General features: G+C 45.0%; 3 protein-coding genes and 1 long non-coding RNA gene across 9 annotated transcripts in view; 2 read left to right on the top strand and 2 right to left on the bottom strand.

Moving 5' to 3' along the window:
• The window catches only part of LOC125137593 (uncharacterized), a 58,211-nt gene extending 45,744 nt beyond the window's left edge, over positions 1-12,467 (bottom strand). The window contains exons 1-3 of one of the 2 annotated variants that reach the window (XR_007137443.1): positions 12,258-12,467; positions 8,474-8,662; positions 6,212-6,284 (exon numbers count right to left, since the gene is read on the bottom strand). This is a non-coding gene — a long non-coding RNA (uncharacterized LOC125137593). The remainder of the gene's footprint in view (positions 1-6,211; positions 6,285-8,473; positions 8,663-12,257) is intronic. The other variant, XR_007137442.1, reaches the window with a different exon arrangement.
• A 127-nt stretch (positions 12,468-12,594) lies between these two features.
• Positions 12,595-15,059, top strand: PYURF (PIGY upstream open reading frame). Its single transcript, XM_047798432.1, has 2 exons — positions 12,595-12,867; positions 14,027-15,059. Exons 1-2 carry the CDS (start codon positions 12,665-12,667, stop codon positions 14,166-14,168), a joined length of 345 nt encoding a protein of 114 aa, XP_047654388.1. The 5' UTR covers positions 12,595-12,664; the 3' UTR covers positions 14,169-15,059.
• Positions 14,258-15,059, top strand: PIGY (phosphatidylinositol glycan anchor biosynthesis class Y). Its single transcript, XM_047798433.1, has one exon. The coding sequence runs from the start codon at positions 14,258-14,260 to the stop codon at positions 14,471-14,473; it is 216 nt and encodes a 71-aa protein (XP_047654389.1). The 3' UTR covers positions 14,474-15,059.
• Positions 15,060-19,178: 4,119 nt separating this feature from the next.
• Positions 19,179-25,021, bottom strand: part of HERC5 (HECT and RLD domain containing E3 ubiquitin protein ligase 5) — a 55,230-nt gene continuing 49,387 nt past the window's right edge. For all 5 annotated transcript variants that reach the window (XM_047798017.1, XM_047798016.1, XM_047798015.1 and 2 more), the window contains one exon: positions 19,179-19,449. In XM_047798017.1, the coding sequence (XP_047653973.1) occupies positions 19,244-19,449 (206 nt within the window). In that variant the 3' untranslated portion in view covers positions 19,179-19,243. The remainder of the gene's footprint in view (positions 19,450-25,021) is intronic.

A 25,021-nucleotide genomic window follows, 5' to 3' on the forward strand; every position in this document is an offset into this window, starting at 1 on the left:
AGGAGCAGAGATCATGCAGTATTTGTCTTTCTCTACAGTGTAACTTTTAAAAATTATACTACTACTACTAATAATAAATAATTTTTTTAATAAAGCTGAGCAATGAGTACAGGAAATGGAAGTTGGCTACTGAAGATTATTTGGACTAAAACTAAAATATCTTTAACGAAAAACATTTTTAATTTGGAATTAGAAAATATTTCTAATTCCTATCTGTCCCAGGATTCTACATTTTAATTTATCCCCATATAAAAAAATACATATAGAAGTTCCCATCATGGCGCAGCAGAAACGAATTCAACTAGGAACCATGAGGTTGCAGGTTCAATCCCTGGCCTCACTCAGTGGGTTAAGGATCTGGTATTGCTGTGAGCTGTGGTGTAGGCTGGCAGCTATAGCTGCCGATTGACCCCAAGCCTGGGAAACTCCATATACAGCAGGTGCAGCCCTAAAAAGCAAAAAGAAAAGGAAAGGAAAGGAAAGGAAAGGAAAGGAAAGGAAAGGAAAGGAAAGGAAAGGAAAGGAAAGGAAAGAAAAAAGATGGAGATTGCCAGGGTTTGGGGAAGGAATGAGCAAGTGAAGCGCCGGGGATTTGGGGAGCAGTGAAAATACTCTGTAGGAGACTATGATGGTAGATGCCTGTCATTGGACATTAGTCCAAACCTACAGAGTGTTCAACACCAAGAGTGAATCGTAATGTAAACTACGGATTTGGGGTAACAACGATTGTTCACTGAGTCTAACAAATGTTCCCCTCTGGTGGGGGCTGTTGCTAGTGGGGGAGGCTGTGTGTGTTTGGGGGGGGAGGGGATAGACAGCAACTCTGTACTTATTACTCCACCATGTTGCGAACCTAAAATTGCTCTAAAAATTAAGTCTATTAATTATAGTCTATATATTTAGTCTATGGTCTATTAAATTTATATATTATACACATATATATAAATTTATATTTAATATATAAATTCAGATACCATCAGAAGAATTAAAGCCAAAATTCCCTATGGCAGTCACATTCAGGCTTTGGAAACTACAATTTTTTTTTTCTTTTTTTGCCATTTCTTGGGCCGCTCCCATGGCATATGGAGGTTCCCAGGCTAGGGGTCTAATCGGAGCTGTAGCCACCGGCCCACGCCAGAGCCACAGCAACGCGGGATCCGAGCCACATCTGCAACCTACACCACAGCTCACGGCAACGCCGGATCGTTAACCCACTGAGCAAGGGCAGGGACTGAACCCGCAACCTCATGGTTCCTAGTCGGATTTGTTAATCACTGCGCCACGACGGGAACTCCTGGAAACTACATTTTAAGCAAAGGCTTTTACTTGTTAAGTTCTGTGATTAATTTTTACATTAAAAGAATATTTTGGCAACAGTGCGGGAGATGAATTGAAAAAAGGCAGGACTGGGGGCAGCACCTATCAAAAGAGTATTGGTGAAAAATAGGGCAGAAGGTCGTGAGGACCTAGACGAGGGTGCTGATGACGGACTGCAGTGGTGGCGGGGGAGGAACAAGCGTGCGATGACCTCAGCACGGGGCCCAGGTGATTCAGTGGATGGTGGTATCTTCTATGGAGTTTAGGGAAGAGGAGGGAGCGTTGTGGGGGCAGTGAGATAATAAGAGGCAAATTCTATCTGATGGGATCACCTTATATAACCTTTTGCAGTTGATGGATTCTATACACGGGTGAACACATTATGCTTCAATGAGATCCTTCCATTAAAAGAAAACATCCTCAGTGACAAGACCAAATCCTGGCTCAGAACCTGGAATTAGTTTCCCTTGAAAGGAAATCAAGAAGAAATCGGAGCAGAATGCATCCCAGGGCTGAGCCCCAGGTGCCGGCGGCAGGCCAGGTAGGAAGCTCAACACTGGGCTGAGTCAGCCAGAGATGCCTGAGGGGCCAAGAATATCAGGAAAAGCAGACTTTCAAAAACTTGGAATTGTGACCCTAGTTTAAGTAAAAATATTTTTGTGGTTCCTTCCGTTTAATCATGATTCTGGTAAAGTCATCATATTCTTATAGGTAATAGTTCTTTTGTGTGGCCATGTCGCTGAAGAGTTCAATCCAAGGAGAGTTATCAAATTCAAATTCCCGAATCTCTTCAACCACGGAAAACACACCTTCCTACAGGCAGACCGAAGAACTGCAGACCTAGTGCGCATCTTCCTTAAATAAGTACAGGGAAATGCTTTTTTTTTTTTGGCCGCTCATGGGGCATGTGGAAGTTCCCGGGCCAGAGATCCGGGAACCTGAGCCACAGCAGGGACATGAGCCACTGCAGGGACAATGCCAAATCCTCAACCCACTGAGCCACAAGGGAACTCCAGGAAAAGCTTCTTTTAAGGTGCACGCCTGTCTACACTAGGCACTATTTGATTGATACAATCTGAAGATTCATTGGAAACATACACAGAGTAAAATCTGTATTGATTCCATTTTGAGAATCGCTTCAGTTGTTTTCTTTTTTTTTTTTCTCTTTTTTGTTGTTGTTGTTGTTGTTGCTATTTCTTGGGCCGCTCCCGCGGCATATGGAGGTTCCCAGGCTAGGGGTTGAATCGGAGCTATAGCCAGCGGCCTACGCCAGAGCCACAGCAACGCGGGATCCGAGCCGCGTTTGCAACCTACACCACAGCTCACAGCAACGCCGGATCGTTAACCCACTGAGCAAGGGCAGGGACCGAACCCGCAACCTCATGGTTCCTAGTCGGATTCGTTAACCACTGCGCCACGACGGGAACTCCCGCTTCAGTTGTTTTCTAAGACACCTTAAAGCACTAGCCTAAATATGGATAATACAAAAGTCCTATAAGATCACCTATTTCAAGCCTATAAACTTGCTCCCTGAATATTTTATCATTTTCTAGGATTACGGGCTTTCAAAAATCACATTAATACCACGAAAAATCCCATTCATAATTTTCACATAATAAATTGGGAGAGGATATGACCTGAGGGCTAGTAAACTTTTGAAAGAAAAAAGGAACAATTCTTCCTGGTAAGAAACTCTTTGAGTCACAGGAACGGGCTAAAAGAGGGAACCTCCCAGGTCTCAATGGCAGCGACCTGGAAAGCTTTTTCCTGCTGAAACCACAACAACAAACAATCCCTGTTAGAGTCACAGAAGATACACACTGGGTACTTATGATTAAGATCATTCTAGAGCGGGGTTCTTAGCCTCAGCACTATTGACCTTTAGGCGAGACACTGCTTTGTCATGCGGGGCTGTCCCGAGCATGCTAGGATGCTTAGCGGCGTTGCTGGCCTCCACTTCGTTGCACCACCCCAGCTGTAACAATCAGAGATGTCTCCACAATGTTGCCAAGTGTCCCCTGGAGGCCCAAAGCATCTCAGTTTGAGAATCACTGTTCTAGAGAGTCTAGGAAACTCAGCAGCATCACCTGGAAGCTTTTAAGAAATGACGATTTCCAGCCGCCTGGTCAGGATAATCTCACTCATTCTGAATCAGAATTTGCATTTGAACATGATTCCCAGGTGACTCACTGGCACATTCAAGTTTGAAAAGCACTGTCAGATTATATGGGTCATATTTATCCAGCAGCAGGAAGGAAGTGGGGAAGAAAGAGGTGGAGGTGGGGGATAGAAAAAGGGAGACGAGGAGTAAAAAAGAGAGAGAGAGACAGAAAAGCCAAGAAACTTAGTAAAAGTTGAAAATACATAGAGCTTTAAAGTCAAACACAAAAGTAAGTGGAGCACAGGGACCATCCAGGGCGGTGGAAATGCCTCGTACGATACCATAAGGCCAGGTCTGTGCCATTATGCAGGTGTCCAAGCCCACAGAATGTACACCTCCAAGAGGGAACCCCTAAGGTAAGCTATGGATTTGGGGTGATTATGACTTGTTAATACATCTTTTGAAAAAATCATAAATCAGACATAATAATTTTTCTTTTGGTGAAATTTTGACAAATTGGAATTTTTTTTGGCGTGGGGGGGGGGGGCCCACTCCTGTGGCACATGGACGTTCTCAGGCTTGGGATGGAATCGGAGCTGCAGCTGCTGGCCCATACCACAGCCACGGCCATGCCAGATCCGAGCCACATCTGCCACCTACACCACAGCTCATGGCAGCACCGGATCCCCAAACCACCAAGCGAAGCCAGGGATCAAACCGGCATCCTTATGGGTGCTAGAAGGCTTTGTTGCCACTGAACCACAAGAGGAAATCCTAAATTGGAATTTTAAAGGAGAAAAAAAGTACAAAGACAAGGAACTTAGGACTATATTCAACTGACCACAGTTTGAAATTCCTGAGAACTAGATTAGAATACTGACTCTGAAGATCAGAGTGGGTGAATGCCAGACGTCTTAGGAAGAAAGGAACTCTAAGAACTGGTGACCTGGCGCGAACGAGGTAACACAGACTCTGGGTACGATGCTGGTCACCTTCGCAGCTGGGCTGTGTGATCCAGAGGAAAACCCCCAGAAGGCAGGGGTGGTGCTTTGAGTGCTACCAAATCACTTGCTGAGGACTCAGATGACGTCAGTTTTGCCTCCTTTTTGCCCTCCAATTTTACTTATAAAATCAGAATTCTGCACATAATATAAGGATCTTTCCCCCTCCTCAACGTTCTACTTTGAACCCTTGCAGGAAGAAAACTTCCCAAACTACTTTTCCTCAATACGACAGCTCTGTATCAGGAGGAGAATTGTTTTCATGAATGCTTCCCAGTCCTCAGAGGCCTTGTTTTGCTTTTTTTGTGTTTTTTGTGTGGTCTTGTTAGGGCCGCACCCGAGGAACAAGGAAGTTTCCAGGCTAGGAGTCTAATCGGAGCTGCATCTGCCGGCCTAAGCCACAGCCAACATCAGAGCCTCAACTGTGCCACCACAGCTCACAGCAACGCTGGATCCTTAACCCACTGAGCGGTGCCAGGGATCGAACCTGCATCCTCATGGATACTAGTCAGGTTTGTTACTGTTGAGCCACAAGGAGAACTCCAAGGCCTCGTTCTTTTTGATAGTTCAGATTAGAGGTAAGTGAATTATACCTATAAAGGGCCAGATGGTAAATATTTTAGGCTTTGTGGTCTCTTCTGTTTCTGTTGCAACTGTGACCTTGAAGAGTGAGAGCAGCCACAGACAACGTGTAAACGAACAGCAGAGGCTGTGCTCCAATAAAACGTCATTCGTGAAAGCAGGTGGGGGGCGGCATCTGGCCTTCGAGCTGTAGTTTTCAACCACTGGCCTGGACTGTTCTTTTTAGTTGAACTTATCTCCCTAATAAAAATTTAAATAACTAGCATATATTGCATAAAAGGGTCAGGTACTTCTCTAAGTAACTTGCATATGTCATTATATTTCATTCTCACATCAACATTCTGGGGCAATTTATCACTCGGGGCTCAGGACAGGAAAAAATTAACGATTCCAAGTGTTTCCAGTAAAAAGGAATTTTTTTTTTCTTTTTTTATGGCCACACCTGAGGCCTATGGAAGCTCCCAGCCAGGGGTCAAATCAGAGCTACAGCTGCAGGCCTACAGCACAGCCACAGCAATGTGGTACCTAAGCTGCATGTGTGACTTATGCCGAAGCTTGTGGCAACCCCAGATCCTTAAGGCACTAAGTGAGGCCAGGGATGGAACTCACATCCTCAGGAACACTATGTCAGGTTCAGGTTCTCAACCCACTAAGCCACAACAGGACTTCCTAAAGGAATTTAATACAGGGAAGTGCATGCATATAAATTGACTGGAGGAGCTGAGGGTCAGAAAGACAGGTGTTGCTCTGGAGTTTTGGCATTAAGGTCACACCCTCATAGCTGTGACCCAGGGGGCAGGAGGCTGCTGCTGCTACCACTGCGGTTGCTGCCACAGCTGCCTCACATTGTAGAGGCTATGCCCAGAGGGCTACAGAGACCCTACCCATGCAAATGTTGTGTCTGTCAGAGCCTACCTGTCAGCTCTCCCTGCTGCAGGAAGCCTGCCTCTATCTCTCTTTCAAATCTCATCTGTGCACAGAACTTCCTGCACTTCCACAACCCTAGCTGCAAGAGAGTCTGGAAGATATACTTTTAGCTTGCCAACTCCTCCAGATAGGAGGAGGAAACAGAGGTCGAGAAGGCCAAAGTACACAGCACAGGCACTATTACTACCCCAACTTAAAGCCCAGTTGGAAAGAACTGCCTGCCATTTTCCTTTAACTTCCTTTATTCTAAACTGTCAAATTAATATTACAGGGAGTTGCTTACCTGGATACGTCCTCTTTGACACCCTTACAGTTTTAGTGACCTCTCTTCTTATTTTTGGAGTATTTCATAATATCTATAAATAGATGAAAGAACAAAATAGTGGTGGTGAGTCTCTTTAAGAAATACTACCCTTGGGAGTTCCTGTCGTGGCTCAGTGGTTAACGAATCCGACTAGGAACCATGAGGTTTCGGGTTCAGTCCCTGGCCTCACTCAGTGGGTTAAGGATCCGGCGTTGCCATGAGCTGTGGTGTAGGTTGCAGACCCTGCTCAGATCCCAAGTTGCTGAGGCTCTGGCACAGGCCAGTGGCTACAGCTCCAATTAGACCCCTAGCCTGGGAACCTCCACTTGCTGAGAAAAAAAAGACAAAAAAAAAAGAAATACTACTCTTCTTTCCATATGTTTGCATCCTAATTATGTTGAACTTTTTCTTTTTTTTTGTTTTTGTTTTTGTTTTGTCTTTTTGCTATTTCTTGGGCCGCTCCCGCGGCATATAGCTCCCCAGGCTAGGGGTCGAATCGGAGCTGTAGCCACCAGCCTACGCCAGAGCCACAGCAACACGGGATCCGAGCCGCGTCTGCAACCTATACCACAGCTCACGGCAACGCCAGATTGTTAACCCACTGAGCAAGGGCAGGGACTGAACCCGCAACCTCATGGTTCCTACTCGGATTCGTTAACCACTGAGCCACGACGGGAACTCCCTAATTATGTTGAACTTTTAAGCTAAAGACCAAACCTGGCCACGTTTGTAATCACTGGAAGTTTTGAAACGTGATAGCTATATACAGAAGCCATTTAAAATGTATATTCACAAATCAACATATCTACGAAACAAAAAGAGACTCATAGAACATACAGAACAGACTTGTGGTTGCCAAGAGGTAGGGGGTTTGAGGAGGGAGGGACTGGGGGGTTGGGATTAGCATTGGCAAACTAGTGTTTGCAAGGTGGATAAACAACAAGGTCTCGCGTGTAGCGCAGGGAACTATCTTAACATCCTGAGACAAATCATAATGAAGAGAATATGAGTAAGAATATAGATATATAACTGAATCACGTTGCCGTACAGGAAAAAAAAACGAATGCAACATTGTAAATGAACTATACTTCAAAAAATCTTTTGGAATTCTCCTCGTGGCTCAGTGGGTTAAGAACACAACGTAGTGTCCCAGAGGATTTCGGTTGGATTTCCTAGCCTTGCTCACTGGGTTAAGGATCCACAAGCTGCAGCGTGGGTCACTTCTCGGATCCAGTGTTGTTGCGGTGCAGGCCTGCAGCTGCAGCTCCAACCCAACCCCTAACCCAGGAACTTCCATAAAAAGAAAAAAAAAAATCTTTTAAAATATACATTAACATGCAACCATTCAACACCCACTCAAATCCTTATTATTCATTCTTCCCTCAGTTGCTATGTAGTCTTTTTTTCTTTTTTTTTCTTTTTAGGGCCTCACCTTCCGCATATGGAAGTTCCCAGGCTAGGGGTCAAATTGGAGCTGTAGCTGCCAGCCTACACTGCAGCCACAGCATCGCCAGATCTGAGCCACATCTGCAATCTATGCCGCAGCTTGTGGCAACACTGGATCCTTAACCCATGGAGTGAGGCTGGGCTTTGAACCCAAAACCTCATGGATAGTAGTTCATTTATTAACCCACTGAGCCACAACAGGACTCCTACTATGTAGTCTTGATGGTTCATCATGCTTATCTCTGTCAGCAAACGTCTTTTTTTTTTTTTTTTGTCTTTTTAGGGCCACACTCACGGCATATGGAGGTTCCCAGGCTAGGGGTCGAATGGGAACCACAGCTGCTGGCTTACGCCACAGCCACAGCAACGCAGAATCCAAGCTGTTGTCTGCGTCCTACACCACAGCTCATGGCAACGCCACATCCTCAATGCACTGAGCATGGCCAGGGATTGAACCCACGTCCTCATGGATGCTCGTCAGATTCCAAATCCACTGAGCCACAACGGGAACTCTGAGTTTGTATTTTTAACACTGTTTAACGGTGTATCCAAAGGACAGCTGGGGCCTTTAGGACAGTATGATGTTAACTTTCTGTGTCATCCTGGCTGGGTCAAGGGGTGTCCAGATTCAAATTATTTCTGGGTGTGTCTGGGAGGGACACATGAAACCAGTACGCGAATCGGAGGACTCAGTAAAACAGAGCCCCCAGCAAAGCGGAGGAAGATCATCCAGTCTGAAGAAAGTCCACACAGAACAAAAACGCGGAGGAAGGAGTTCATGCCTTCGCTTCCTACCTGGCTGGCTGAGCTGGGATATCTGTCTTCTCCTGCCCTTGGCCTTGGATCTACACTGTCCACTCCTCTGGCCCTCGGGATCAAATTGGATTTACACCCTTGGTTTTCCAGGGTCTCCAGCTTTCGGTCAGTACCTCTCAAGACTTCTTGGCTTGCATAATCCAATGAGTGAGTTCCCCATAAGGAACCCTATATACAGACACACACACAATTAATTCTGTTTCCCTGGAAAACTCTAATTCGGACAGTACCTGTCACAGAGTGGGCACTGAATAAATTATTAAATGAATGGCAAATATTAAGAATTCCACTTTGCCAGAGTTTCCGTCGTGGCTCAGTGGTTAACGAACCAAACTAGCACCCATGAGGATGTGGGCTTGACTCCTGGCCTCGTTCAGTGGGTTGAGGATCCAGCATTGCCGTGAGCTGTGATGTAGGTCTCAGATACGACTCAGATCTGGCGTTGCTGTGGCTGTGGTGTAGGCCAGTGGCTACAGCTCCAATTGGACCCCTAGCCTGGGAACCTCCATATGCTGCAGGTTCAGCCCTAAAAAGACAAAAAAAGAAAAAAAAAAAGAATTACACTTTGCCAATTTGACCCCTAGCCTGGGAACTTCTATATGCCACACGTGTAACCCTAAAGAAAAAAGCAAAAAAAAATTTACACTTTGAAAATACTTACAATTTTTATTGGTGAGAGATGGAAATTTCTTTGATGTTTGAATTATTTGCTGTTTGATGCTGGCATTATGTTACTATTGGGGATGAAATTTTTATGTTTATTGATCAACTGTACTTTCTGTGATTTTTTTCATACTTTTTGTCCATTTATCTGTTGGACTCTTGATTGTAATGAACCCATTCCAATTGTAATTTATTAAAAAATTTTTGTGACTTGTTCCTAAAATAAAGGTCATCAAATTAAGGAAACAACTGTCAAAATCAAAGCAAATCTTTGTAATCACAGAAAGAAACGTACAGACAGCAGTAACTGTTAGTTCAGATATTGGATGATGCCATCTAGTGGAAAAGTGATTTTAACTTCTCTGAATCAGAGATTCCCAAATTTCAATGTCCCAGATTTGGTATTTATGGGACTTGATTTTTTTTTTTTTCTTTTTAGGGCTACACCCACAGCATATGGAGGTTCCCAGGTTAGGGGTGGAATCGGAGCTACAGCTGCCAGCCTACACCACAGCCACACAGGATCCCAGCCATGTCTGTGACCTACACCACAGCTCACGGCAACACTGGATCCTTAATCCACTGAGCGAGGCCAGGGATCAAACAGGTGTCCTCATGGATACTAGTTGGGTTTGCTACAGCTGAGCCATGACAGGAACTCCAAGGGATTTGATTATTATTATTTTGTAGCTGCATCTGCAGCATGTGGAAGTTCCCCAGCCAGGGACTGAATCCCAGTTGCAGCTGTGGCAACCCTGGATCCTTTAACCCTGAGTCAGGCTGGGGATTGAACTTGCACCTCTGAAGCAACCCAAGCCCCTGCAGTTAGATTTTTAGCCCACTGCACCACAGCAGGAATGCCTATGGAACTTGCTTAAAATGTATATTCTAGCCTCTCCACTGCCTGGAGATTTCTAACTCCAGGCAGTGTGATAGAAATAACCTAAGAGTTATGTTTCAGTATTATCCACATTGGAAATGATCAAAATTCCACGTTCAGTTAAACTACAGGTTCCCAGTGGTATATTGTGATTTCCTTTCTTATCAGAATTTTCTCCATCTTCAGCATAAGGAATTCCACCGATCTGCTAACATTCTTATAATGTGTACTCTGTACCAGCCCCCATGCTAGCTGCTTTACTTGTATTAATTGATTTAATCCCCTCAACAACCCTAATAAGGTAGGTAGTATGATGATACTATTTTACAGATGAGAAGATTGAGGCGAAGGGTTTTCAGAGGTCACACAGCTAATATGGTACCTAGGCCCAGAGCTCTGTGATGGGAAAGATCCGAGCCATGCCAATAGTAAAAAGGACTCATTTCACAATTTTATACAATTTATACAATTTTATACATTCAGCTCAGGATACTACTATGCAGAAATAAGTTGGATTCCTTAATTACTGAGGGCTGTTGAGAAACATTTTTGCTTTGACATCTTGCAACTTCACATTGACATGGTTTCGGCTAATACTTCACACTCTCAGATGTTCCTTAAATACTGGATGTTGATTTGGGGTGTTATAAACTTGAAGATATTGTCGATATTTTGCTGGTACTCTCCATTTCTCCCCAATACTAATATAAATTAAACTGATCTGCTTCCAACCTTCTTCGTGGATGCACACTGAAGCTATTTATAACTGGTTAGAAAACTCAGTTGATGAGGCTCTACCAGCCAGGTGAGGTGACTTGAGACTAAAAAGCTTGTCTTAAGCATGGGTGCTTGCTCCTACCTTGGGGGCTGAGGTTCCGGCCTGGCCCACCCAGAGCTAGCCAAAGTCAAGCTCTGCATTGCAATACCTTGCTGAACCCTCTTTCCTATACCTCACTCCTTCCCTAGAGCCCAAGGTATCAACTAACTACACCTGAAAAATTAATTCCTACTATGGCTCTAGTGGGAAATAATATAGGAACTTAACAATGGGACCTCTTGAGGCTACATCCCTGACAGCTGCCTCAGGCTGAAATCTTTTGCACATTAGTGAACAAAGAGCATCCAGTGATGTAGTAGATTTTTTAAAGTAGAGTGAACAGACAACACAAAATTGCCTCTACTTTTGCACTGCTGAGTGGAAGAGAAATTTGGACATACAATCTTGTATGTTTATCTATATATCCCTCAACTCCTATCCCCACCTCCCAGGAGCTCAAAGTGTTAAGTGGTAAAGCCCCAATGATGCAAGAAAAGATTCAATATTTAGCGAGACAACGAGAAAATTTTGGACGTTCCCCTCGTGGCTCAGCAGGTTACGAACTCAACTAGTATCTATAAGGATGCGGGTTTGATCCCTGACCTCGCTCAGTGGGTTAAGGATCTGGCTTTCCTGTGGCTCTGGTGTATGCTGGCAGCTGCAGCTCCTATTTGAGCTCTATCTAGCTTGGGAACTTTCATGTGCTGCAGGTGCTGCCCTAAAAAGACAAAAAAAGGGGGTGGATTTTGATGACTAACCGAGAATCTTCTAGTATACTGGGCTGCAAAGAATAGAGAAAATAAAAATGACAATATGTGCCATTAACTGAGCATTCATTTGCCACAGGCATTTTTCTAAATACTCTCTGCATTCATTAGCACATTTTAAGCCCCAGGATGGAATTATGTGAGGTGGGAACAATAATTAATCTTATTACACAGATAAGAAAGCTGGGGAGTTAGGTCATTTGCGGGAGCCCTACAACTAGTAAACGATGCACCTGGGACCAAGGTGTCAGGCCCGGACCCCAGGCACTTACCTCCTACACTATAAGAAAGAGATCAAATCCGCATCATTTCCTGGGAGAGTCAGAAGCAAATGCGGGGCGGGAAAAAAACCATTGTGTGGATCACCCATTTAATTAAAGGACGCAGTTACTTAGACTCCTTGCGGTTTCCAAGCTCATTTACAGAAGCAAATGAGTGGTGCTATTATTATGCCATTGAGCCCAGGGTAAGAAACTGGGCATCTTAAGCTTAAGAGGACTAAGCCATTCTTTTCCCGTTCTTATATTTTTTTTAAATGAAAGGAGAAAAAAAAAAAAAGCCAAACAAGGTTATAGAAAGTGTGGTACTGCAAAGACTGACAGATACACATAAAACAAGTAATGCTTTTTAACATACCCAATTGACAGTGTGTTTGAAACCTCATTTTGGTGATAACCACGGAGGTCCAAGTCTAACACTGTGTGACTCTGAGGTCCGGCCACTGGCTTCCTGGAGGCCCTGCGGCAGGCCCTGGTGAAAACTCAAGACGCCTCCACTTGAGCGTGGGTTTTGTCTGCAACCTGCAAACCGGCAGGAAGAGCCGCAAAAAGCCCAGGCTGCAGGCCGGGCTCTCAATACCGAGTGGTGCCGCGGGAAAAGCAGTCGGGTCCCGAGCGCCCTCGGAACCAAAGAGCGGGCCTCCAGCCGTCGGGGGCAGCGTTTCCCGAGCACCGGGGGGCGGGGCCTGGCCGCCTGGGCGGGACTCCCCGGGGTCGGCCGAGCGGCCCAGGGGGTGCGGAGGTCCGCTCGCCGGCTGCCGGACCATGCTGAGCGGAGCGCGCGGTCGGCTGGCCTTAGCGCTGCGAGGGACACGCGCGCCGCCGTCCGCGGTCGCCAGGAGGTGCCTGCACGCTTCGGGGTCGCGGCCGTCCGCGGACGAGAACAAGAAGGAGGGGAAACCGCCCCGCGCCTTCGACCCGGCGCTGCTGGAGTTCTTGGTGTGCCCGCTCTCCAAGAAGCCGCTCAGGTAAGATTGGTCCGCTGCGGCTTTTCCTTGGCGGCCTCCCGTCGCCGGGGAGGGGACGGGTGGCCCGCGTGGCCGTTTAGAGCCACCGGGGAGACGTTCAGGTCACCCGGGTATTCTTCGCTGCCATGTTTTGGACCCGGGCCCGCCAGCTTCCCAGGTACTCGCTCCGCCGCGGGAAGGGCGGGAGGAGGCCCGAGCCGAGCCCCAGGCCTCCCAGACCAAACCGCCCACTCGCAGGCTTGGATCCCGGCGGGCAGGTTCTCCGCCGGCAGCGTTTTAGAATCTCGGAGGAATCTTTCTTAAAACGCAGATCTCTAGGCAACGCCCCACCCGGGCTGAATCCGAAGGCCTTGGGGCGGAGCCAGAGCAATTGCGTATTTTCTTGAAAGGATCCCAAGTGATCTTCCTGTGCAGCCAGGGTTATGAACTCGGGATTCAGAAGACTAATCCATGGCATTCAGATTTTTAAGGCAAGGCGATGGAAAATGCGATAGCTTCCAGATTCTTGCGAAAACGCCGGGTAGGATCTTAAGCGCATCAGCTACGTGTGCGGCCCTTTGGTTTTTAGTTCTCGACCAGCTGGTTTTGTAAAGGCCTTCTTAACCTTTCACTTAGACTCTTTAGGATAAACATCTCTGCAGTTGCAGGCTGCTAAACCTGAACATGGACAATACTAGCAAACACCGCAGTGTCATCAGTGGCTGTCTTTGGGTGGTAGATTGCTGCTTCCGTGGTTTCCTTCTCATGGATCAGTGAGGCAGGTATTCCGATAAGCGAAGAAGCTGAATTTTCCTCTCGTGTCTGTTCCAGTAGGAAATTAGCTGGGATCGTTTGAGGGTTTAAAAGAGTCATGAAGGAATATTTGGATGAAAAGGAGAGATCTTTTCTGACTATTTTTTTTTCCACTAAGGCATAGCTTAAGAATAACGTGAAAAAGAAAATGAGAGAAACAGACTAAAATGGGAACAATTAGAGGTTCCTTTTCTGAGAGAAATGGTTGAATTGGCTACTGCTGCTTTTAGAATGAAAAACAGTCTAATTCTGCTTTTCTGGCTCTAACTGTGTGAAGAATTAGATAAATGTGACTGTTTATTGAACCTCAGACTCTTCCAGGCGTTTTGTTTTCCGGGATTCATTTTGGTTTTCTTCTGCCCCTCAGATATGAACCATCGACAAATGAATTGATTAATGAAGAGCTGGGAATAGCCTATCCGATTATTGACGGGATTCCTAATATGATACCACAGGCAGCTAGGATGACACATCAAAATAAGAAGCCAGAAGAAATGAAGCAGCACTAGGTCATACTTAAATACAACACAAGGGAATTTTCTAAACGCCATCTACCTTCGAAGAAGCCAGCGTGGCGGGTGGTGGGTGGGGGAGAAGAATGTTTCCGTCTCTTCCCACGCTGACTGTCCTTGTCCCCCTGGTCTCTCTGGGAGGACTGCTGTACTCGGCCTCCGTGGAAGAGAGCTTCCCCCAGGGCTGCACCAGCACAGCCAGCCTGTGCTTCTACAGTCTGCTCCTGCCCATCACCATCCCCGTCTACGTGTTCTTCCACCTCTGGACTTGGATGGGGATTAAACTCTTCCGGCATAATTAACGCAGCCAGAGCCACGATGGTGTTTAAACTCGTGATATGCTTGAGTGAGTGTGTCTGAAAGCTCCGCTGCATGGAAATACTGGAAACCCAGACTTTGCAGGAAAGAGGCTTTGCTTAGCCTTTGTCAGAGGTTTAGGACTATGTGACGTTTAAGCTGCAAGAGGCTTCTGTCTTGTATTTTGGTTCTTCCCCTGCTTTTTGAAGGTTCTGATTTATACCTGGTATCTCGGAAGAAACATTTCAACAAAGTGGCTTTTTGGAAATTAGCACCCCCCAGCCATCATCTGATGGCTTTTTCTTATCCCATTCATAATTAAAAATTACTAATTGGAAATTGCAGGTTTTTAGATTCAAAGCCTTTGGTAAAGCCACATGTGAAGGATGACTGCGATAATTCCAAGGAGCTACGGGGAGTAATTGTAGAGAAATGCATTTGGACTAGTGTGATATAAAACTATAATAAAATGTAAATTTCATGTACTTGCCAAAATTCTGAGTTTGTAAAATTACCTTCATTTCTTTGGCATCAGATGGCTTACATTATTAATAAGATATTGACATTTTCCATAAAACAATTTGCAGTTTTGTTTGGTTGGTTTTTTTTTTCCCTTTTGGTCACAAGAATACAATTCAAAGACAAGGAAATTATATGTTTAGAGAGGCACTTCATACCCAAAATAGAATAGAATTTCCCGGGAAAGTATGTGCTGTGAGGAGAGGTGGAATTGAAAGACTGGCAAATAGCTGATTGTGTCCTGTTGAGTTTAGGGTGATTATTGAGCCACATTTCAGTTTATTTTTCTGCCATAAGAGACCTATTTATTTAGCAATACTAAGGGCATGAGCATTTGACACATTAATAGTTCTTGATTTTCCAGAATTTTCAATAAGACTGATTACTACAATAACTGTTTCAGAAGTATAACAAATGTTTCAGTATTTACCCTCACGAAGCCTAAGAACTCAGTGTAACCTTAATTGATTCTTAATAGAATTTTAAAGTAGTTTAAAAGAAGCTTTAGACAGTGATTCTTCCCCTTAAAAAGAAAATTTAAGATATGAGGTTAGGCGTTCCCGTCGTCGTTGTTGTGGCTCAGTGGTTAACGAATCCAACTAGAAACTGTGGAGTTGTGGGTTTGATCTCTGGCCTCCCTCAGTGGGTTAAGGATCTGGGGTTGCGATGAGCTGTGGTGTAGGTCGCAGATGCAGAGCAGATCTGGCATTGCTCTGGCTCTGGCTCTGGCTGGTGGCTACAGCTCCAATTAGACCCCTAGCCTGGGAAGTTCCATAAGCCGCATGTGCAGCCCTAGAAAAAAATAAAGTATAAGGTTAGATGTGTTTTCTGTTGCATTAATTCAGTGTATACACTATAGTGCAAGTCACATTATAAAATTACCCTGGGGGGTTCCCGTCGTGGTGCAGCAGAAACGAATCCAACTTGGAACCATGAGGTTGCAGGTTCGATCCCTGGCCTTGCTCAGTGGGTTAAGGATCCGGCGTTGCCGTGAGCTGTAGTGTAGGTCGCAGACAGGGCTCGGATCTGGCGGGGCTCTGGTGTAGGCCGGCAGCTGTAGCTCTGATTCAGCCCCTAGCCTGGGAACCTCCATGTGCCTTGGGTGCAGCCCTACAAAGAAAAAAAAAATTGCCCTGGGGAAAAATACAAATAATCAGGAGACAATAGAAGTGCCTGTCATTTCCTGAAAGGGTATTACTGTTCTTTTTAATTTGCCCTAAATACCTCTATAGTCAGTGTAAATGAAACCATTTTGCTCAAAGAACAAGCACTGTGTTCTGAAAAGTCAGTTTCAGCTTGCAAAAGTTAAGCATTTTAATCATTTTGGAGGAAACTGACTAGTGTCTCCCTGGGGGAACCTCAGTGTTAACTCTATCCTTTCACTAGTAGAATTCCTCTAGCAATGACTCGTATAGTACAAACTACATAAGGGATAGTTCTAATGAGCATATTACACACAAATATGAGGGGTTGGGTAGGTAGTATCAGCACCATTTTACAGGCAGGGAAACTAGAGCACAGAGAGATTAAGTGGTTTACCCAGAGTAACAATTAATACTTGAACTGAAGTTGAAACTACTTGGCGGTGTGACTTGCCTTCTCAGTCCCTGCAGAGCGAAGCTTTATTTTGAGCAAATTCATCTTTTCTATTTATGTGAAAAATGGAATGAGGAGTCAAAATGCTTAGATTCAAATTCTGGCCCAAGCCTGATGCCCTTACTGTTTTCCTAAGTCCCATATGTTTTTCGCTCTATTCTAGCACTTAACCTTGTACGTAAGTGCCTGTTTTCGATGGTAAATTGTTGGTTTTTAACCGAATGCTTAGCCCAGAGAGGCAGTAAGCACTTCCGAGAGGCGTGAAGGCATGGCTCCGACAAGCCTTCTAACTAGGCAACTTCACATCTCGGTGTGTCATCCTCAAGCTCCCGAATCCTTCCCCGGCTTCCTTTGTAAAACCGAGGAACAAGCTAAACTCCGTGTGAAAGCACTCTGGCACCGACAGATGGGACGGCTGCATGAGGGGCTCTGGAGACCAGCTCCCCAGTCAACAACCCCAACTGGTGAAAACTGTAGGCAAGACCCTTTCAAGCCTGGAAACTGTCCTAAGGGCAAACAGCCATGCGAGGAAAAAGACAAACTCGTTAAGGACCGCATTTTGTAACATCTGCACCAGCAGGCAGGTCCCTCCTCTCATCTGGCTGATGGCTACTTGAGGAGGATGCGGCCAAGAGCACAGGGCCCCCACTTCCCCCACCTGAGGGGCAGGGTGTTTTCCCACGAGGTACAGGCTACCAGCCGAATGAAGAATAATTATAGAATTATAAAAGTGTACATGACAAAAGGCTTATTTATTTGCAGGACTATACGTATAAAAAATTGTCTTGGGATCTTTACCGTATTTTCCATTAACAGCACAAAGGAAGTGAAGGGTTGGGAGCAGAGCTGTGGTGAATGACTGCTATCTTCTGCGCGTACCACTAGGTGGCACCTGTGGCTAACTCACTGGACCACAGGCAGTGCCACTTTTCAGATGGTATAGAAAAACAATTTTTGGAGTTCCCACCGTGGCGCAGTGGTTAACAATCCGACTAGGAACCATGTGGTTGCAGGTTCCATCCCTGGCCTTGCTCAGTGGGTTAAGGATCCAGCGTTGCTGTGAGCTGTGGTGCAGGTTGCAGATGTGGCTCGGATCCCGCGTTGCTATGGCTACAGCTCCGATTCGACCCCTAGCCTGGGAACCTCCATATGCCACAGGAAGCAGCCCTCGAAGACAAAAAAAAAAGAAAAAGAAAAACAAATTTTTCCTTTATTTTTAGGGCTGCACCTGCAGCATACTGAAGTTCCCAGGGTAGGGGCTGAATTAGAACTGCAGCTGCCGGCCTACTCCACAGCCACACCAGATCCTTATCCCACTGAGCAAGCAGGAATTGAACCCGTGTCATCACAGATACTATGTTGGGCTCTTAACCCTCTGAGCCACAATGGGAACTCCAGATGCTGAATTTTAAATCTCACTTAATATTAAATAGCCACATGTTGGACAGCAAAGCTCCACACTCTTTTTCTCCCCCTCCTCCCAAGTGAAGTTTCCTCTCTTCAGAATTCTTCAAAACCTAAGCTGTACCCACAGCAGGGGTCTGTCCTCTTCAATGGTGCAGGTCTATCTAGATTTCTAAGCTCACAGAAGGTTCTGGTAGACAGTGCTGTCTCGACACAAGGAGCACAACTGAGAGATGACTGCAGCGATGGGGTGGGAGGTGATGAGCGCTTAAACAGCACCGGCAGTGGGCTCAGAAGGAGATGGAGAACGGCAACTGTCTGGACTCGACTGATTTTTTTTCCATGTGGAGGGTGAAGAAGAGGGAGAAAGGCCAGGTGGTTGCAGGAGATACTGGTGGTACCATTCCAACCTTCAGAATACAAGGAGGATGACCATTTTCTTCGTCAACATGTTGGGGTAAAAGAGCCCAGGGGAGTGCAGGTAGACACACAGACTACACAGAAAGACGGCTGTGGTGCTGGAACACATCAGTTCCTGCAGGGAAGAGAGAGGTTACCCGAGCATGGACGTGGTAACTGACGCCAGGGCGTCAGGAAGGAGTAGCTGTGGGTGCGGAGAAAAGATGGCTACACTAGCACTTTAGGTCAAGTGAGTGTAGGAGAAGCATGCAAAGGAAATGGGAGAGCAGCCAAGAAAGAGAAAGGCTACAGCTCCCGAGAACTGAGGAGAAAGGAGTCAAGGGTTTCAAATGCAAAACATACACTGTAGCTGGAAGTGAAACGTTTCCAGGGAAATTTGCAACATGGGAGTTCCCTGGTGGCTTAGTAGGTAATGACCTAGCATTGTCACTGCTGTGGCGCAGGTTTTGATGTCTTTTGCATGCTTCAGGCGCAGCCAAAAAAAAAAAGAAAAAAGAAATTTGCAACAATAAAGTCACCTGTTGACTTTTATCAGAGCAGTTTGAGAGGGAGAAAAACCAACCCTGGACAAACTACCCAGGCATTTAGGAGAAAAAAAAAAACCAACAACTTCAGTCTCATTTAATGCCCTATGTTTCAGGGTCACTTTGTTTTAACAGCCTTATCTGTATCCATGTTAATACAACTTATATGCAAAAACAGCAATTCTTAAAAAAAAAACAAAAAACAAAAACCAGGAAAACACACGGAACAGTCAGCAAGACTTTTAGGTTAACTTCTGCATTAATTTTAATTTCTGAAGCTATTCCTCCAAAGGGGTAGAGTGTGAGGGCGGGTCAGCCAAATCCCCTGTGGTTGCTGATGGCCACTTGAAGGGCTTCTTCGACTCTTTCCATCGTAGAGTACTTCGGGAGGTAGAGGACACTAAAACAGGTCTGTGCTCTGATGGGATCTTTTTCATTCATAGTTTCAGGACAGCAAAATGTTATTTTCATGTTCTTTAAACCTTTTACTTGAATTCTGTCAGTTCCTGTGAGAAACACTAAAAAGAAGAATTTAAGTGAGTGATCTGCTTCAAAGAGACCAACATTTATGGCAAGAAAAATGTTTACTCAAAAACACCGAGGGGAGTTCCCGTCGTGGCGCAGTGGTTGACGAATCCGACTAGGAACCATGAGGTTGCAGGTTCGGTCCCTGCCCTTGCTCAGTGGGTTAACGATCCGGCGTTGCCGTGAGCTGTGGTGTAGGTTGCAGACATGGCTCAGATCCCGTGTTGCTGTGGCTCTGGCGTAGGCCGGTGGCTACAGCTCCGATTCGACCCCTAGCCTGGGAACCTCCATATGCCGCGGGAGCGGCCCAAGAAATAGCAAAAAGACAAAAATAAATAAATAAATAAAATAAAAATTAAAAAAAAAAAAGTTAAGATTGGGTTGTGTTTTTGATATAAAGCTGCATGTGACCTCTGTCTATTTGGGAGATTAATCCCTTGTCAGCTGATTTATTTGCAAAAATCTTCTCCTGTTCTATGGTTTATCTTTTCATTTTTTTAATGGTTTCCTTTGCTGTGCAAAAGCTTTTACATTCGAAAAACGTTCGGAAGATCTAAATAGACATTCCCTCAAAGACATACAGATGTGCCAAAAAGCCCATGAAGAGATGTTCAACATCATTCATTATTCGAGAAATGCAAATCAGTACTACAATGAGGGTGTCCCTCACTTCAGTCAGAATGGCCATCATCAAAAAGTCTACAGACAATAAATGCTGAAGAGGGTGTGGAGAAAAGGGAACCCTCCTACACTGCTGGTGGCAATACAAACGGGTTGAAAACTATGAAAAACAGCATACCACAGGATTCAGCAATCCCACTCCAAAGGCGTATATCTGGAGAAAACCGTAATTTTTTTTTTTTTGTCTTTTTGCTATTTCTTTGGGCCGCTCCCGCAGCATATGGAGGTTCCCAGCCTAGGGGTCCAAATAGAGCTGTAGCCACCAGCCTACACCATAGCCACAGCAACACCGGATCATTAACCCACTGAGCAAGGGCAGGGACCGAACCTGCAACCTCATGGTTCCTAGTCGGATTCGTTAACCACTGCTCCACGACAGGAACTCCAGAAAACCATAATTTGAAAAGATATGTGCACCTCAGTGTTCAATGCAGCACTAACAACAAGAGCCAAGACATGGAAGCAACCGAGTGTCCATCAACAGAGGAGTGGATAAAGAAGATATGGTATATACATCCAATGGAATATTACTCAGTCATAAAAAAGAACAAAATAATGCCATTTGTGGCAACAAGGATGGACCTAGAAATCATCATACCACCTGAAGTGAGTCAGAGAAAGCTATCATATGAGATCACTAATACATAGAATCTAACTAAAATGATATAAAAGAACTTATTCACAAAACGGAAATAGACTCAAAAGATTTGAAAACCAAACTTATGGTTACCAAAGGAGAAACGCTGCGGGGAGGGGTAAACTAGGAGGTTGGGATTGGCATATACACACTATGATATAGAAAATAGATTAAGTAGCAAAGGACCTACTGTATAGCACAGGGATATGTATTCAATACTCTGTAATAACCTACATGGGCAAATAACCTGAAAAGCAATGGATATATGTACACATATAACTGATTTACTTTGCTGTACACTTACAATGAACACAACACTATAAGTCAACCATACAACAAAATTAAAGCAAAGAAGAGTTAAGACTGAAAGTTAAATGGAGCTTCTGGAGAAGTCTGAGTATCTGCCAACCACCGTGTTTTCCACAAAAATAACATAAATGTTTCTCAAAAATAAATAAGGAAATTGAGTAAGAAAATGACTAAGTCATTAAACAAAGAAAAACCACCAAGTAGACACAGAACTGAGACCAAAATCTGAAGGTGCAGTGAAATAGTGCAGACAAGTGACAGTGCACAGCTTGGCTAGTCCTACAGGGCCTGGGTAAATGAATGATGACAAAACAACAGAAAGAAGGGTCCATATTCAGCTCAAGAAGAAAAAATTAGAAGCAGCAGGCAGAGCTGAAAATCACAGGGGAAAAGACCTATATTAACATTTACTTTTGCTGTTGGGATAACCTGGGATACAGGACCTTCAAGTGGATAAATGGCTCTGACACTATGATTTGCTGCATATGGTGCCCACGACAAACAAGGTTTTCTTATCCCACAAATGATGTAAGATTACAGATCTACTCCTGATGTGATAACTCAGCAAGGTAAAAATCATTTAAAACCACTCACGCTGGCGGAGCAAGACGGTGGAGGAGGAAGAGGTCACGCTCACCTTCTCCCGCAAACGCATCAAAAGCCCACATCTCCATGTGAACCGACTGGCACAGAACATCAACTGAGTGCGGGCAGAAGGACGTAAACCTCCAGAAAGGGCAAGAAACCCCTGGCCTAACTGAGTAGGACACGAGAAAAAGAGAGAAAAGGCATCAGGCCGGGACTCGCATTCCCGACAGGGAGCCGTGAAGGAGAAAAGGAAGCCACCTCACGGACACCAGGCGGGCTGAGTCGGCGGGACCTCAGTGTCGCCGGGAAAAGCGCAGCGGCTGGACCGAGAGCAGCGAAGCAGAGGGAGAGCCGCGCCGACCGGCTGCACCACCGGCCCCGACACCACAGCCCGAGACGCCCAGGCGGGGGCTGGGGCTGGCATGAGGGGCTCAGGGGTTGGCGAAAAAGAAAAAAAGACAGCACTGCAACCAAGCACCATACGCTGTTGCTCTCTCTCCCCTGGGAACACACCCACCCTGCAGCTGCCACTGCCAAACGCTCTGGGTGACCCCCAGACACTTGGTCACTGTCCCTTCCCAAGACCCTACAACTAGGAGCAACTGGTGCAGCACCTCCTGTGTGGGCTAAGTGGGACAGGGTGCTTCTTGCGTGGCCTGCAGGCGGCAGGGGCAAACCCGCTGCAGTTATCCCTGATTCCAGAGGTGGGCATGGCCCACTGCCATTGGAGATACCTGAACAAAAATCACTTGCAACCCCATTCACCTCAAAGGCACCACAGAAGAGGGCATTGTGACTGAACACCACGTGCTGGTGCTCCAGCATCCCCCGGAACACACCCGCCCTGCTGCTGCCACTGCCAAACGTTCCAGACAGTACCCACACGCCTGACCTCTGCCACTTCCCAGGATCCTGCAACTGGGAGCACCCTCTGCAACACCTCATATGTGGGCTAAGTGAGACGGGTTGCTTCATGCATGGTCTACAGGTGGCGGGGGCAAACCACAGTGGTTGTCAGACTCTAGAGATGGCCATGGCCTGCTCCCAGTAGGGGTCCCTGAACAGGCACCACCTGCGGTTCCAATCACCTCATTGGAGGGCACTGCAATCAAACACAAGCTGCTGTTGCTCTCACCCCCTGGGAACTCACACACTCTGCTGTTGCAACTGCCAAATGCTCTGGTCCCCTTGAAGATCTGCCTAGAGCTCATTACCACTTCCCAGGGCCCTGCAACTACGAGTAGCCTCTGCTGCCTTCCTGCAGGTCCTTGCTGCTGTTGAGAGCCCAGCGACCAGGCACTGACTGCTGGCCCTGTCCATTGCCTCCTTCGCCCTGAAAGCACACTGAGCATCCTGGGAACAACAGCCTGCTCACACTGAAGAAAGAGACAGCAAATATTCAAACTCCCACACCAAAATAAATAGTAACCCCCCCCCAAAAAAATACAATGGGGTATTCTTGCACACAAGTAGCCTTACAAGACTACAGTTTGGCTTCCCCGAACTCACAGAAAAAGAAAAACACAAGCAAGATGAAGAAGCACAGAAACCATTCCCAGTTAAAGGGACAGGAGAATTCACCTAAAGCAGTCAGCAATGAAACAGACCTCTGCAGTCTGACAGACATTGAGTTCAAAAGGGAGGTATTGAAAATACTGAAGGAATTAAGAGAGGATATGAACAGTAATGCAGATTCCTTTAGAAAGGAACTAGAAAATATAAGGAGGAGCCAAAAAAGAAAAAAAAAAACTAGAATATCCATTTGCAGAGATACAAACTGAGCTAAGGGCAGTAAAGAGCAAAATGAATAATGCAGAGGAACAAGTTAGTGACGTGGAAGATAAAATAAAGGAAATCACCCAATCAGGAGAGCAGACAGAAAACCAAATGAAAAAACATGAAAGCAATATAAGAGACCTATGGGATAATATAAAGCGGGCCAATCTTCGCATAATAGGGATTCCAAAAGGAGAAGAAAAAGAAAAGGGGATTAAAAATATATTTGAAGAAATTATGGCTGAAAACTTTCCAAATCTACAGCATACTGATACCAAGATACAGGGAGCACAGAAGGCCCCAAACAAGCTGAACCTGCACAGGCCCACACCAAGACATATTATAATAAAAACGGCAAAAGTTAAAGATAAAGAGAGGATTCTAAAGGCAGCAAGAGAAAAGCAAAGCGTTAATTGTAAGGGAACCCCATAAGGCTATCAGCTGATTTCTCTACAGGCCAGAAGGGAGCCACAAGATACATTTAAAGTGCTGAAAGGAAAAAAATTGCAACCTAGAATACTCTATCCAGCAAGAATATCATTTAAATTAGAAGGAGAAATAAAGAATTTCTCCAACAAACAAAAGCTAAAAGAGTACAGCAATACTAAACCCATTCTAAAATACTGAAAGGCCTTCTTTAAATTAAAAAAAAGAGAGAGGGGAAAAAAAGAGAAAAAGAAGAAATGGGATAGAGGAAATCACAACTGGAAAGCAATCACTTCAATCACTTAAATCAGCCAGCATACAGATCAAAACATAAAGATGTTAAAAAAAAAAAAGACATCAAAATCATACAATGTGGAGAAGTAAGAAAATATATTCTTTTTTTTAATTTTATTAATATGTCTGAGCCTATATGAATACCAGGCAAAAGCAAGCAGATATAGGAAGGGTTTGATGTGCTTAAAAAACAGGGCAACCACAAATCAAAACCAAACATTACATTCACAAAAACTGAAAAGAAAAGTACTCAAGCATAAAATAAATGGAAGCCATCCAACCCAAAAAAGAAAAGAGAAACATAAAATCAACTGGAAAACAAGGTTTAAAATGACAATAAATACATATCTATCAATAATGACCTTAAATGTCAATGGACTAAATACTCCAATCAAAAGACACAGAGTGGCAGATTGGATAAAAAAGCAAAAACCTCCAATCTGCTGCCTACAAGAAACTCATCTTAGAGCAAAGGACACATATAGATTGAAAGTGAGGGGATGGGAAAAGATATTTCATGCCACTGGACAAGACAGGAAAGCAGGAGTTGCAATACTCATATCAGATAACATAGACTTTAAAGTGAAGGCCATAAAGAAAGACAAAGGACTCTATTTGATGGTTAAAGGATCCATTCAAGAGGATATTACAATCATCAATATATATGCCCCTAATACAGGACCACCCAACAAATACTAACAGACATAGAAGGAGAAAATGATGGGAGTACAATCGCAGTAGGAGACTTTTAACACCCCATTCACATCAATGGACAGATCCTCTAGACAGAAAATCAATAAGGCCACAGAGACCCTAAAGGACACAATAGAAAAGTTAGACTTAATCAACATTTT

The sequence above is a fragment of the Phacochoerus africanus genome, chromosome 10 (assembly GCF_016906955.1).
Source record: "Phacochoerus africanus isolate WHEZ1 chromosome 10, ROS_Pafr_v1, whole genome shotgun sequence".
NCBI lineage: Eukaryota > Metazoa > Chordata > Mammalia > Artiodactyla > Suidae > Phacochoerus > Phacochoerus africanus.

Coding starts and splice junctions, on each gene's coding strand:
- PYURF (XM_047798432.1), top strand. CDS start 12,665: ATGCTGAGCGGAGCGCGCGGTCGGCTGGCCTTAGCGCTGCGAGGGACA. Junction 12,868..14,026: donor CTCTCCAAGAAGCCGCTCAG/GTAAGATTGGTC, acceptor TCTGCCCCTCAG/ATATGAACCATCGACAAATG.
- PIGY (XM_047798433.1), top strand. CDS start 14,258: ATGTTTCCGTCTCTTCCCACGCTGACTGTCCTTGTCCCCCTGGTCTCT.